A 15,969-nucleotide genomic window follows, 5' to 3' on the forward strand; every position below is an offset into this window, starting at 1 on the left:
CGGATTATGAAATCTGAGTCGGTAATGAAGAGCAATATATTATGGGACTAGTACTGCAGAAGGGAGGACAGCAGAGGAACAGCCACTGAGAACAGTGAGCACTTCACTTTTAAGCAAATCTCCTGATTAAAAATACCTGTTATGCAGCACCGATCAGTTTAAGCAAAATTTTGAAGAAGAACTGCTACCTTATGAAGTTGCTAGCACTGAATGGATTACCACGCTAAGTTCTGAAATACATGTTCTAGAAGCAATTTAAAGCTCATTAGAAATAATCGTGTCTGGCTACTGGAAAATGTGGTAAAATTTAATCCACATCCAAATGCTACCTGGGCTGTGAGAACAGGAAATTGTTTTGTGCTACTGTGGCTAACCTCATTGCTGACCTTGAGCAGTAACTGCTACAACAGCTGAAAGCTGAAGCAAAATTAAAAACTTACATCAAAGTATATCATGACAGAATGTAGATAAATAAAAACAGCATATTGAAAATATTATTTTTATGTTGGTCTCCCATAATGAAAGGCAAGAGGTTTACTAAAATGTAAGGAAACCACAAAACAAAAATAGATGGTCCCAAGATGTACTGAAACATCATTCCTATACCACTGGGAGTTCAAAAACATATAGTAAAGGGACTTGTACATACAGAATTAAAAGTGAAATATATTGGGGATGAAGAATGGTGGACTACACTCTTCCTACTCCTTTCAATTTCCTTCCCTCAGTTGTTTATTTTAAATCACTATCACTCAGTCGGCCTGGCTGTAGCCATAATGGACAAGACACAACACCCTTTGCCAAGCAGCTGCAGAGCCCTAACAAGGCTAATTGACTACCTAAGTGCCTTTTGCATCCTATGCCAGGGTTTACATCTTTTGAACATACAACATTTGTGAAGACATCTTAGAATTGTCTTCTGCACTGTATCATTGGTGGGTATATCATCAGGACAGGACACACCGCTACTACCCTCATCGCAGCGCCGGATCCGTTAAGCAAAATGAAGCACTTGCTGTGGTGCTAATTTTCAGAACTACAAAGATTTCGTACTTTTATTCAGTGGCAACTGACAATGGTTAGTGTATTTTTAAAATAGGCCTTCTATTTGCTGCTCTTCATTCAAAAATGAGCTCATTGTACACACGTCTACAGGAGAAAAAAATGCATGTGCTTTGGACGAGAATTACAGAATCACAGAATCACACAGAATCACAGAATTTCTAGGTTGGAAGAGACCTCAAGATCATCGAGTCCAACCTCTGACATAACACTAACAAGTCCTCCACTAAACCATATCCCTAAGCTCTACATCTAAACGTCTTTTAAAGACCTCCAGGGATGGGGACTCCACCACCCCCCTGGGCAGCCTGTTCCAGTGCCTCACAACCCTTTCAGTAAAGAAGTTCTTCCTAATATCCAACCTAGATTAGAAATAGATTTCAGCAGCCATGCTCACATGCATTCATGAACGCCCCAGAAACAGTTCTATCCTGCTCCCCTTTATTTTCAGCCCAAGCACCTATCTTACAGAAGATAAATGAGGTAAATGGAGGTGCCAGGTAATAATCAGGCATTGCAAAATTTGGCAAAATTTAAGATGGACAGAAAGTGGGATGCTACAAGATGTCTGTTTAGGAAAGTTATTCTGATTTAAACAACAACCACGTGTTTAAACAGAACAAATCCAATAAATTCTAGATTTTCATAACCCTAAAAAGGCCACATTTACATTATTCAAAACTACTTTTGATCAGTGTAGTCCAGACTTAGGAAAAATCAGCAATATCCACGAGTGCACGGTGCTCTGATGCTGGTGAGTAAAATCATCTGATGCCACCCTACTTCAGTTACTAATTCCTTGCCCAAGTGTTGGCAGGACGTATTTCATACCAACTTTTTGTGTGTCTATAGGTTTATATAGCAAGAAGACTCCCACCATACCTAACCCGTAACCGTAATGTTTCTTCTTGTTGAGTTTGGTGCTAGTGAAATTTCTGAACGTAGTTGTTAAATATCTTGGTCTATGCTCTCAGTCATACAGCCTGAATGCTGATTTTTGGGTAGACCTGGGTGGAGCCAGGAGTTGGACTTGATGATCCTCGTGGGTCCCTTCCGACTCGGGATATTCTATCATTCTAAATACTTTTAGTAGCACTTTCTTTACAACACCAGAAGTGAGGGAGAAGAATTCCAGTTCTAAAATGAACTTTAATTTTGCTGACCGTGGAAGCAGAATACAATTGCGCCATAGTTTCATTTATGGTTTGTACATTGGATTCTTTTAAGAAAGCAGAGCACCCAGGCTAGGAATCACCCTCTGGAGGCGAGGGCCAAATCTCACCCTGGAGAGCTGCTGAGCTACGGACGAGGAGCTCTCAACACCCAGGGCAAGGTGAGCAGGAGAAGTGAGAGGTAATGAGCGAAGAGGTAACAAGCCCGGTGTTCAGGCAGGGATTGCCAAGATGAGCAAACACAGACAGGCCTCCAGGTGACGGAAAGACCTTCCCAGTGATAAGAGGAGGCTGGGCAGACTTTGTGGCAACCTGCTACGTCAGTGGATTAACTCAAAGGGAGACGGAAAGGAAGGAAGGAGCTTTCCGCAAGGACAGTGCGATGAAAGAAATATGTTTGCTTTTGGTTTTTCCCCTCTGTCTCATCTAGTCACTCTGTGCTTCTCTTAGTAAAAAAAAAAAAAAAAAAAAAAAGGTAATTATTGTAGTTTAGATTACAATCAAATCTACCCTGAGTTTCAAAAGTCTTTTTGATCAACTTTGAGGAGCTCCCTATGACCTGCAGGCGCATACAAGAGGTTTGGCTGACTTGGTAAGATAAATCGCTAACGCTTTCTGTTGTCATCTCTTGACATTTACTGTGCATCTTCTGCTTGTTCACTAATGCTTCCACCATAAAATCATGCTGAATGTGAGAATCTCAACTATCGCTCTCAAAATTTTATGCTATTTGCACTTATGGTACAGCAGAATCACACTTATCCGAACATGAGGCTGGAAATACTGCTCAGGAACACTGTACTGGATTTTATGATTGTCACTTGGTTTACTTGTTTATCCTTCCTCATACGTCTGCCAAGATTACATATGCTTAGAAGAGAAATATAGATTTAAAAGAGCCAGAGTATTATGGATTAAAGCTTTCCTTTAAAGCACAACATAGGTTTTAAGATTTTTAGAAAGGCATTTGAAATTAATGAAAAATCTCTGAATATCAGTATTTTTATAGAGATTTGTATGCTCGATGTATCATACAGAACTGAATTAATGAATCCTCGCAACACATCTCCAAGAGCTGCATCTATTCTATCCACTGGAACAGTAATTCCATGAACTGGTGGTAAATGGTGATAAATGCTGCAAGTGTTAATAGCAGTTATTCAAAGGTGACTAATTGTGAAATACTTCCAGTAGTCAGTAAAACCTTCCCAGAGTGTAAACCAGCGACCACTTCAGAAATAGCTGTAGCAATCTGAAATAGCGCTAACCTAGGACATTTATTACAAGGCCCACAGCTGAGCCGTGCTGGTCAGAACAGAGCTGCCCATCTGTGCCAGCAGAGCCAGCTGGATTATTTGAAATCCCTGCTTTAAGAGACTGATTCAGCTGACTGCGCTGGGGGCTCTTTCATGTTCATTTTGCGGTGAGTCCAATCCTGGAATAAATACTGACAATCACTCACAGAACACTCAAAGAGTTTCCCTAGATGTCTCACCAAAATAGTGGAAGGATACTGCTGTGACCCTTTCAGACACTGATGACAGTATGGATGTGTTTTAAAAGCAAATTGGAAATAAAATATTAAATATTTAAATAAATATATATAATTATACACATACACATTGATTGGAGGTTTTCTCCCACCTCCACATCTTTCTTCCAATTTCAGTTCATAGGTGACCTCCACACCTTATTTCCAATTTTAGTTGATAGGTGATTTGAAGTTATTATTTTGAAGGAAATCAAGGACACTTCTCCTCTTGCTACTTAAATCTGTTGTGAGTAAAACATCTTTCCATAGCAAAATAATTACAGAGGACAGGAAAGGAAATTGTGAGAGAAAGCTCTTATCACCGTTTCATTTCTTTCTGTGCAACACATCTCCAAATAGATGCCACACATCCTCACCTACTTTTCACAATCAGCATCGTTTAACTAAGAAGGCAACAGGTGTTTGGACACGGGCTTCAACAGACCCTGTGACTCCATTGCTTAATTTACACCTTAAATTTGCACTGTCCTGAAATTTCCTTTTACAATGCCTAATTAACTTCTCGCATGAGCCAGAAGATGCTATCTCGTCTGTATGTGCAAGAGCTTTAGGGCTCTTCATTACTTTAGAGCTGAGAATTTTATAATTTTCATACACACACCATAAAAGCTGCACCTGAAAGCTAAAGGTTTCTTAATAAAGTGTTTTGCAGACCTTACTTTGGAATGAAGCAGGTTGAAACCAGCCATTGTGGCTGACTAAGCAAGGATTAGAAACTGGATGCCAGCAGCTGAGATAAATGGATGGCCAATGATAAGGGAGCTTTCTCGGAAGAGCAGAAAGGATGGTAACGGCTGATTGAAATTAAAAGGAAAAAAAAGGATCAGGTACCATAAGACAAGTGGGCTGGAAGCACCACCATAATTACATTTATATTTTTCTGTATTGTTAACAGAAAGTTTAAAGCAGTTAAGTACAAATTAAGTACACTGATAATAGAAGTTTAATAGTAAATTCTAAGACTTTACCTCTTATCTTCTCATATAAGGAAAACCTGATTTTTTTTTGTTTATTCATTCTAACAAATTAACCAAAAAAACACATCTTAAAAACTAGTGCCGGCTATGGTATATTTGAAAAAGAAAACAAAGAAATGATTTTGCAAGGAGAGAGAGTTACATGGTTGTAATTTTTTCTGTCATAAGTATTTGTTTTATGCATTCTGCATATACTGTTTCCATACCCTGCAGATCAAAAGCAAAATTACACTTGTATGGTTTTTTTTTTTTTTTAATACAGGCAGCAATGTAACAAACAATTTCCAGACCTAAAATGCAACCTGAACACAGTGAAAGCAAATTCAATGCATAAATTTTCTTTCATTAAAAGTAACAGGACACTTACAACTATTCCTTTTTACAAAAGCTACAAACCTACAAAAACTTGGTAACGTTCCTTTCAAAATATTTAAAAAGCGATTGTAAGCTATGAAGTTAGTTGGAGTCTAATATAAACACTTGGTGTCGAAGACCTGTTGCAACTGAATACTTGAGTGGGAGCAGTAAAATGAAGCAACTTATTATGAACAGTTTTAACAGCGCTCTAGGGTAAAGCTGTTATGGTCCTATTATGTTTTGGAACTGCTGGAATATAATTTGAATACATAAAATCAACCCACACCTATCAATCAGTAGCCCAGATCAAACACCTCACGAGTATTTGTATCTTTGCTGAAATCCAGTTAGAGCTGCTAAAAGACAGGCATTCAAGTTAAAGTGATAGAAGCAACAATTTTACATGAATGGACACTGATCTACAAAGGTAAATGAGCTCCAAAGGTCTGCCATGCAAACCCTGTACCTTACAAAAGGCTGATATCAGCTGTACTAAATTGCAGTCCTGCTACACACTCCAAAAATCAAGCAGTGCTCAGGAATATGAACTAACAGGATTTTTTATATTACAAGACAGGCAAAGAATTACACTGCAGAGGAAATGTTAATGAATACCTACCGTATGTGCAAATCATTTTACTAGCTTCTCTGAAGAGAAGAATTCCATTTGGAGATGATACATCAAAATTTAAACGTTGTGATCTAAAAAATAACAGCAAAAATATTCAGATGGTCATCGAAGCAGAAAACTGCAATGGATTCATTCCCTAAAACAAAAAAACACGTATTTGCTGATTACAAAGTACACTTACTTGATAAATTATTTCTAGCTTTCAGTCCAAAGATGTACACTGTTTCTTAGGCAACAGATTTAGATAACTCATCATGTGATAAAATACAAAAAGAAAATTAACCAAAAATAGTGACCGGACTATGTGTATTTCCTTATGCAGCGACTGGTGAGTATCTTGTGCCTTATATAATCCAGAAGAATGCTGCAGATTTTCTACGATCCAAGTAGTTAGGCTAACACCTTGCTTCTGTTCAGTTTTTAAAATCAGCTAAACCCCACTGGTTATTCTGCTACATAAAATCCGTGGCCATCGTGAGACAGTTCTCCAAGTGTAAATTGCAGTAAGCACTTTCCATGAACATTCAGACCTGAAGAAGACCAAACCATGTCGTCTCCCCTAATGCAAATGCTTCACCAAAGCCAGCAAAAACATTTTGTTCCCAATTTGGAAACACAGCAGAGCCCTTGCCTAAGTTCCTGTTGTATCTTTCTATTTTTTTTGTGATAAAGAAGCCTAACTTCTAGTTTATGCCTAAATGAAAACCATTAAGTACTTAAAAATTAATTTTCAACACAGATCTTAAGCTTGAGTAACTTGCAAAGTTACCCTAAGTGTTTATTTAGACCAAAAGGGAAAGGATACATCACTGAGTGATGTACAATAGGAAATCCCCTGGTGACCTATTTGGTAGTCCTCACTTTTGATGGTATGTGTAGTACTTGTACAACCCTTGTCACAGAGAGGGGCAGGCATCTTTCATTCCTGCAAGTCCAATTTTTTTTTTGTTTTCTGAACCCGTATCTGCAGGGTCCTGCGCTGCAAATTCTGGAGTAAATCTGTGTGTTTATAAATAAATAAACGTGCCTTGTATAAAACATTTGTGTATTCCATATGCACGACATGATAATGGCTTGCAGAGGCAAAAAACAACAACAAAAACAGCACATCTTCTCAATGTCAGAGTGGCATAATGCACAATCTGATACTCTGTAACATATTTTAACCATGTCAAAGTATATTGTATAATGCATTCTAACCTGTAAAAGCTAATGCAGTACACAACTCATGAAGAACTCCATCCCAGATGATGTTTTCTAAAGGGAACAAGGCAGATTTTCTGAATACCAATAGGCAGAAGAATAACATGAATATGGAAAGTAGCTTGAAGAGCCATCTTTTGCATAAGATTTATTGTTCCAGTTCCTCTTTGCTTTCGTGTACTATTATTAGAGTTCTGTGTTTAGGTTTTAACAATCTCCTCCTTGAAATGTGTTGCAGCCCCATTAGAGCATACTGCTTGTGCCTTGCATCATGAATAAAAATAGGTTCAACTTCTCCAGCCTTTATTATACTACGACCAGGACAGAAGACATAATGAACCTACACAAACCGAAGAGGAAGTCACAGCGAGCAACTCAACACAAACAAGCAGGGAGCTCTGCCTCAAGGTCTGTGTAGCCATTGAGGGATTAGGAGTACATCGCACACACTCGCGCTTGACTGGGAGCCAACTCGGAACAAAGCACCAATTTCCTATCCCTAGATTAAACTAAATATTTTTTCAAACTTCAAATATTGCAACTTTTGTTCTTTGTAGTTTGATTTGCAAGGCAAAATGAAAAGCGGTGAGAACACATACTTGTCTGCTGAAAACCCTAATTACTTTGGTCATGAAGATAACCAGTACAGAGACATTACGTATCAATTTTTCATTTCAAAGTCTTTTTTTTTTTTCCCTTCCTTTGGGCAATACACTAAATATTTCTAAGTGTAATGATAGTTTCCCCAAATAAATTGTTCTGTTAATTGTGGTAAAACAAAAATTTCATTCTAACACCTGCAATGCAAAGTATTGACATCACCTCCCAGAATTGTTCCGAGGTCTCTTTAGCGAGCCCATGGAGAAGAAATTAGACATGGGAGAAGTTACCTACAAGTTGGTTATAAATATTGTTGTATTGGATAATATTCTTTCCTATTTTGGCTAGAAGAGTTGAGCTAAGGAAAGAAACTGTAAAGGGAGTTGCAGTTTAAGAAGTACATATGTACACTTGTGCTTGGCTTAAGGCAAAAATTCAGCCTGCAGCAAATCTTGACAGTAGACTATTTTCAAATATTTAATTATAAAGTCAGAATTTAACTAGCTTTTTTTTTTTTCTTTCCTAGTTAAAGCATACAATTCCACTAACAATAAAAATCACAGCAGTCTCTCTCTCTCACACATTCCCGTTGGTCAAACAATACATTGACACTGAAAGCTGAGCTCTGTTTGTTAACTTTGCTCCAAAATACAAAAGTAGCAGTGTTAAGGACAAAGTCAGACATCATAAGGATCAGCAAAAGACAGAAAGACAGGATGCAGAATGCATACCACTGCAGTATTCATCACTTACATGATTCTCACGTGATTCTTACCTGTTTTGCATGAATTCTGCCATCAGCTTCAAGATAGGAGTTGTACATGCAGGTTCCTGGTACCACAATTCAATAGCTCTTTGCAGAACAGAAATGTATGCAGGGTATCTTCACCAAAATTAAGGTTTGTACTGACAAAACGTCTTCCAAAACTTCCCCTAAATCTAAACTACAGTGTCAGATGGGTGGGCCAGATACAGACCCTGACAGCTCCTTCTGGCAAGGAGACTACCAGAGCTGTAACAAAGGAAAAGGAAAACGTTTTGTACACATTAAGCGAACTTACCAGTATAGATATGAGGTTGACTTTTAATGAATGGCAGAATTTAATTGCATTTAAAACTAGAAAAATTTACATATCAGCAAATCCTAGGGTCCACAATTTCAGTGCCACCTCCTATGTACTGCATTTGCTATATAGTGGTTGGGAATAGCTTCCTTGCATGAAGTTTGTTTCCAGAGTATTCAAGAAAAAGAATTCAGATAAACTGTGCGGGGGAGGCCAGGAGTTAGATTTCTAAGAACTCTTTCAGGAGGGCTGTTTGCTCGTCAGTACCCAAGAGATATCAGTTCTGCTAAAGCAGGATTTGAAAGAATGCAATATAGGAATAGAGTCTCGTAGCCTCTGCAATTTAGCTTAAAAAAATCTTATGAGTTACTGCCTGTATCAAAATATTTGATATGATGATTTGATACATAGCTGACCCCTAGTTTTCCCAACATGCTGAGAAAAGGGTTTGGATAAGAATGCAGACTGGTAAATGGAAGTGAGGAAGCACAGCTTGACTGGCAAAGAACTAAACAGTTTTTATGATACTGAACCAAGAGATTCTAACTGCAATTTGCTATTAAAATATGATCAAGCCAATATAGTCAATGGTATTATTTAATATTAAATTTATTTTTCATTTCTAACTTTGTTTCATCTCATATAATTCTGCTTTATTTAACTGACTGCACTAGAAATAGTGACTATTCTTAGGAAAATGCTATTGCCTATTCAGAGCATAAAGGCAACTACTGTGAATCTTACCAAGTAGAATACATGCCAAGCACTCAACACTGGATCGTGAAATAGAAGTCTGAAATGTGTAAAGGTTTACTTGCTTCTAGGATATGTGGACAGTCATGTCCCAATTCAATACAGCTCTTCTGGTGAAGGCAAAGCCCTCACACATGGCACTACTGATGAATGACAGTGCTGTGCAGACAGATGGAAGGCATTCTGGCTACTGCTGTCTGTCTGAGGCATCTAAAGACTCTTGCATTTTTGCAGCCAGCTGCTTGAGGCACTGTAGGCATAAACTCTATATAGCAGAAAAGGTTGATGCGAAATAGACTTCTAGACCTTGTCTCTCTCTCCTTTAGGGAGTTCTTTACATTTTAAATTAGACAAATTAGAGCTAAACATACTATGGAGAGTTATTCTGGAATATACATGGATTTAAATTCAAGTTCCATTTGCCTAAAATACCCTCAAAGGGCACAGATGATCCATGCCATCTCATACCTTTATAAATTCACTAATGCCAGTTGAATTTTTATCTGAGGTGGACTTGCAATGGGCTCACTCTCAACTAGAGGATGGCCAAAATACTCACAATACAGCAGATGTCATGTAGGGTACAGAACTGAACTGAGCTGTTGATTCTCCAAAGTCACGCTTCTTCCTTGGTGGAATGCAGCAAAGCCCCATTTTGTAAGTTTGTGGGGTAAAAAACAATTGCCTTTTCAGATTTCATAGAGAACAGAGTAACTTGACAGCCAAATCCACAGCCAGAACATAAGCCAGCCATATCAAAGGCTGCTAATATATCCAGTATGATTGGTTATCTTAATTCAAAAGTTTGAGCATTAAGCCCACATTCACTGTCAAGCAAAGACTGAAGCTGTACTCAAGTTTTATAAATGTTAGGGGTCAACAGAAAGGCTTCAGCAATCTGCTATATAAGAAACCAAACAAATGATAAATTAGCTTTAAAAACAACATTATTTGTGTTTTCAACCACAAGCTTCAAGTGATCTCTCTAATTCAGCAACATAAACTGACCAGTCAGCTTTATTGGTCAAGCTGAAAAGAATGCAAATGGGAAGAAACGATGCTAAATTTTGAATCAACACAACTGGCAGTAGCAGCTATTAGAAACACATTAGTGATCACGTAGCCTCATCTCATTGGAAAAGCTGTTTAAGGAAACATCCATCTGTACAGTTGTTGGGCTCTTTCAAGTTTGTAGTTTTGAATCCTTAAAACATACAGACAATATTTCTGATTCTATTTTTGAAGAACTTTTTGATCAAGCCATCTTACCATTACACACGGTTTTATTTTGTTAAGAAATACCATACAAATTTGGATAAATAAGCATTAATGGTAGTTTGATTTTTTTTCCTAGTGATCCACGCCTGAAGAAGCATATGCTCAAACATCCAAATATCAAGGTCAATTGCAACTTTTAAATGACCATCCGCTAGATAAAGCATCTCCAGGATGGATGAATTCTATAAAGGTAATGGTTATGGTATCTCTACCTATATAGAGATCTTCATAAAAAAGGCACAATATTTCAACAATGTCATGCACTCATGCATACACATCCAATGCTAGTTAGCAGACTGCAACTCTGAGCCAACCTAGTAATGTAATTCTTGCAACCCATTTTCTTATTGCAACCCTTTTCTTTTACAAACAATGTAAGTCATTAAATACTGAAAATCAACTGGGAGGAACAGAGGAAAAAAATGCCTTTGGGTTACCACCTAACTTTAAGGCCCACTAAATGAAAGTAACAAAAAAGTGGATATTACTCTCAACTCACAACTGAATCTCCACGGACTTATCTGACTGCAAGACCCAGGACCCTTAAACTACAGCCTCACATTAGTATGTAATAAAACAGATTAAACATTCAAAATCTCATCCAGGCTCTCTTGAAGTAAATAACAGAATGAAACGTACCATTAAGAAAATCGGACTTTGATTCTACTCAAATTGGCATGGGGGTTTTCTGAGGCCTGAACACCTGCATGTTTGAGGACTGACCTACAAATTACAGAGACCAGATGTTATGATTACAAAAGGCAAATAAACTTTCCAAAGCCATGGTACTGGAATCATCATTGACAGCTTGACATATCAATGTTTCGGGAAGAATAAATGACTTTCATATCCTTTTTTTTCCCCCCTTCTTTTTGTTTGTTTGTATGATGTTTTCCTTCATCTTTCATTACTGGAACTCTTTGGGAAGATGCTATACTTAACACCTAAAAATGCTTAAAATATTTGGAAATATTTTAATGAAGTCTTTTGAGAGATCACCTAATGCAACTTTAAAACAAATTTTACTATTATTATCAGTATTTTCTCTTCATCCCTTGCCAGAGGAAAACTATAAATCTTGTCTCAGCTGAATGAACACCATTTATCATATTCATTTTCTTGTCAATACAATTATGAAAAGCCTTTGGCCTTTTTCCAAGGAGCCTGATTTGCTAGAGAAACTCAATTAGTATAAGCAAGCCTGCTACAAAACAGCCCTATTTGGCAATCTAGTGCAGCTTCAGCATACCTGACGATTCACCTCTAAAGCACGATCCTAATAACTCAATCACAATGGCAAAAGAGAGCATACAATGCTGTTGTCCTCCCCCGCTCTCTGCAAGACCAAAAGGACTTAAAAGAGATTATTTCTGCTCATTTTTGCCATCTACTGGACAAAAGTTAAATCCTAAACACTTAGGAAACAACACTCGGGGAAAAAAAAAAAAAGAAGAATCGCTCACCTGAGAGAATACTAAGTGTAATTTGTTTAGTTATGGACAGGGATCAGCTCCAAAGTATCTCCTGCAATCACTTGGAAAGTTTATCTATGCTGCCTTCTGCCAGTGATTTACAAATGATTATTTCTGCGTGTCTTCAGTACAGAATTATCGTCATCTTATGGTATTTAAAGCCAAGGCTTTTATCCCTTGCCTAACTGTATTATTTATTTACCGAACAAATGCAAGAAAATCAGATTTATTTTGGCTAATATTCTGTATCTGCTGTTTTTAATACTGAAAGACTAGGGCTTAAAATATTACAGAATAAAATCTGTTTGCAATACAGCTTGTACTTGGTATATTAAAACCAATTTTTAATTTTCTGATGCTATATTTGAAACTACAAAAGAAATATATTAATCAACGGACATTTAAACTTAATATGATAAAATCAGCATCTGACTATTCCTTCTCTTCCCATTTCCCTTTCTGTCCTTATATACAGTAAATAAGAGCTAAGATAATAGCAGCTTATTCTGCTGTAATTCCCTGGATCAATATTTGGATGAAGCTGGACTCAGCCAAATGAGGTGAAATCCACTGAACAGAAGCGTGCATTTACCATTTACAGCCAAAGGTGGGAAGGAAAGAATTTTTAAACCTGTGCAAGGCAAAGGTAACTGAGAAAGCCTGGGCTTTGAACGGCACAAAGACGTATTTTAGTCTGTTTATACTGTTAATACAGATTAATGAAATCTCCAGAATTTAGGCTGTTTTTATTTTTTTTAAATTAGTTTAATTCATAAAATAGAATTTATAAAATATTTTAAAAAATCACTCAGAAAAGGGTCCTGAGGATTACATATCCTAGATCCTTGCATAAAAAACCTCCTCCATGTATGATATGAATCTTTTTTTTTTTTTTTTTTTCAGACGGAGAGGAGGTAAGTCTCTCTTATACCTCCCTCTACAGCTGGAGATTTGTACTTCTGCACAGAACAGCACGATACTCATACTGCACTAGGAAAAACAAAGTAAAAAATTTGAAATTGATGCATTACTCATCTACTTTTATACATTGTCCACCTTCTATTATTAAGTCTTAGGGTAACATAAGCACAAACAGTACTAATGAAGTTAAACGTACCCCGATGGTGCCTACTAGAAAATGAGATGCTAATTCACAGTCTGGCTTCGGTAGGTATTTTTTTTTTCTCCAGTCCTCTAAAACTGAAATTAAGTAATGCTTTCCACTGATTTTTCAGGGAAATGAAGATTATACTGCCTTCTGTTTTGGATTTTCTTTTTGCAAGCTGTGTCACGCAAGCAGAGCATGCACATGGAGAGAATCATTGCTGGCTTGTGAAGCTCTTAAAAAGGGCTTATCTGAATTCTGTGGTCATCAGAATTCTACCACCCACCACATAAGGACATCTACCAGATCCTACCAGGCTTTGTTGGACAGCCTTTAAGTCCTCTCAGGCTAACTTCCTAGCCAGAATTTCTGATAATGCATTCCTCTTTTATACTCCCCCAAAAATAAGTGAACAGCAGATTTTCATTATGTACTCAAAGTATTTTTAAAAGCTTGATTTCTAATAAAACATGCAATTATACTTTAACATTTTTTTTTCTGTCCGTAAAATAAACAAATGCATAATTCACTTCCACAGCTTTGAGAACTAAATTATAAAACCCGTAATTTCAGTTACTTCACTACATATTGCAGTATTTTGTTACTAATATGACTGTGTGCCTAAAAAGAATTACAGCTACTGTATTTATGAAAATACAAAACATTTCTCTAAGTATTAAGAAAATACCCGTGAGTATTATCATATTTCTTGGCATAAAAATGTATACAATATTGAAAGCAAATAGAGCTGCATTATCATTATTTATTGAAGAAAGCTAGAGCCTAAAGATTTTGATTTTGTTTTCAGACGTCCATTTTCTTCTGATCAAGAAGACTGCAGGTGTTGTGATATTAATAGATTTGACATAAATAGAAAGTAACTGACTAAATTAAAGACATGATTCATACCAGAGAGAGAAATCTCCCCAGATAGCACTTGTATAGTATTTTTTTAAGCACTTTTGATGTTAAACCAAATGTAGGTACATTGTGCTTTGAGTTAAAGACACAGCTTTCTCTTTGTGAAAACATTATGGATTTATGAAAGGAGAGAAACCATTTGGATATGTTTTCTAGATTAGTAGTGTGACATAACAAAAAAGTGACCTCTCTGTGGTCCTTCCCAGTTAACTGCATGGTTGCCATTGTGCTGTAATTTTAGCTGATTACACATTAGTTCATTTAGCTTTGTTTCCTCTTCCCCACTGTGCCATACTATTAAACTAATGCAAGGGGCCTGGTATCCCTCTGTGCACAGAGCTGGTATTGTCATAGTGTAATAAGGATACATCCAGTCAAACAGCATGGTGTAGCTGGTCTTTGTGTTTAGTGCAAAGGCAATCCCTCGAAGATCTCTTGCCAGCCCGATCAACATACGCTGTCAGTGGGAAAGAGACACAGTAATTGATTTTCACGTTAGCACAGAGCAGATGGAGTAATAATCAGCCAATAATGACCACATATCTGATTTTGATTCATTAGTTTAAATGTCTCGCTCAAATCCTTTTTTATAAAAAGCACAAAGATTCTTTCAACAAACAAGATTTCCACAAGTTTTATAGTGCTAACACTAGCAAAATGCTTAGGAAATGCTTTTGATTATTCAATATCCTATACTAATGAATAATGCAAATTAAAACATAATATATGAACACAGTGTATTAAAGTTTAAGAGTGCTTCCCGCGTTAATATATTTAAAGTAACAATAACAATAAAGCATTAATTTAAGCTTGTAATATTTTAAATGAGGTCTAAGACTAATTGGTACTCATAACAAGCTACAATTAAGGTTACACTGAGATTCTCATTGTATTGTTATTTTAACTTTTTTTTTTTAAGTCATCTTCCAAGTTAGGTTTCTTCAAAAAGTCTTTATTTTATTTACAGAAGACCAAGCTAACATCTATCTGCATTAATGTTAGTTCTGAGATGATTTTTTTCCCCCTTTAGTGACTGAATAGTGGCTTCAGAACCCTTTCAGCTCAAAAGCAGACAACACTGTGTAGATAATTAGCCCCTACTAAAGGGCTGTTTTCAGGATAATTAATAGAAATCATTAAAAAGAATACCAGTGAATGAAAAAATATTTTCACAACACAAACCAACTTTCAAATGTAGTTAAACAACTATTCTCTTTTTGACAATGAACTAGTATTAATAAATTTTATCCATATGTTGCAAGGTGGGGTTTCTAGGGCTTTTCATTATGAAAGACCACAGCACTGCAAAGCTTAGTAAAGAAAAAAAAATCACAGAAGCATGGCAACAAAAAAGTAAGGAGCTTGCTTTTTAAAAACAGAGTTTTCCATAATGCAGCACTTGATGATAATATTGTAATATTTATAGCACTGAGAAATGCAAAAGGTAAGATTCACATATTAATTCTAAATGGTCACATAAAAAGCAAATTACGGCTGATGCCTTGTTAAACTGCTAAATGTAATCTTACACAAGGGCTAATTTCTACTTTTCATATACAGACACATTAGTCCAATTGACTTGGATGGCACACACGTAGATTTATCTGAGGATAAATTGAGTTCCCTACGAAATGCTGGTAAGGTTGCTAGGAGTATTTTAATATTTGTGTTTCCTTTCTGTTGTGCATTGTAATGGCCTGAACTTGCAAGATGCTCAGAGGTCTCAACTCTCATTAACTTTAATGGAACTCTGAAATCACTGGAGAGGAAGTGTTCAATACTGAGAAGATATGACACAAAACTGTAACTTTATCCTTATATT

The 15,969-nt window shown here is 36.7% G+C and overlaps 1 protein-coding gene across 8 annotated transcripts in view; it reads right to left on the minus strand.

Moving 5' to 3' along the window:
- RANBP17 (RAN binding protein 17) overlaps positions 1–15,969 on the minus strand; it is a 161,041-nt gene that overhangs the window by 35,857 nt on the left and 109,215 nt on the right. For all 8 annotated transcript variants that reach the window (XR_011803456.1, XM_027468264.3, XM_038186373.2 and 5 more), the window contains 3 exons: positions 14,516–14,604; positions 8,330–8,437; positions 5,740–5,822 (listed from right to left, as the gene is read on the minus strand). Coding sequence is in view for 7 of the 8 variants with exons in the window: in XM_027468264.3 (XP_027324065.1) it covers positions 5,740–5,822; positions 8,330–8,437; positions 14,516–14,604 (280 nt within the window). In the remaining variant the exon portion in view is untranslated. The remainder of the gene's footprint in view (positions 1–5,739; positions 5,823–8,329; positions 8,438–14,515; positions 14,605–15,969) is intronic.

This window comes from Anas platyrhynchos, chromosome 14 (genome assembly GCF_047663525.1).
Source record: "Anas platyrhynchos isolate ZD024472 breed Pekin duck chromosome 14, IASCAAS_PekinDuck_T2T, whole genome shotgun sequence".
Classification (NCBI taxonomy): Eukaryota; Metazoa; Chordata; class Aves; order Anseriformes; family Anatidae; genus Anas; species Anas platyrhynchos.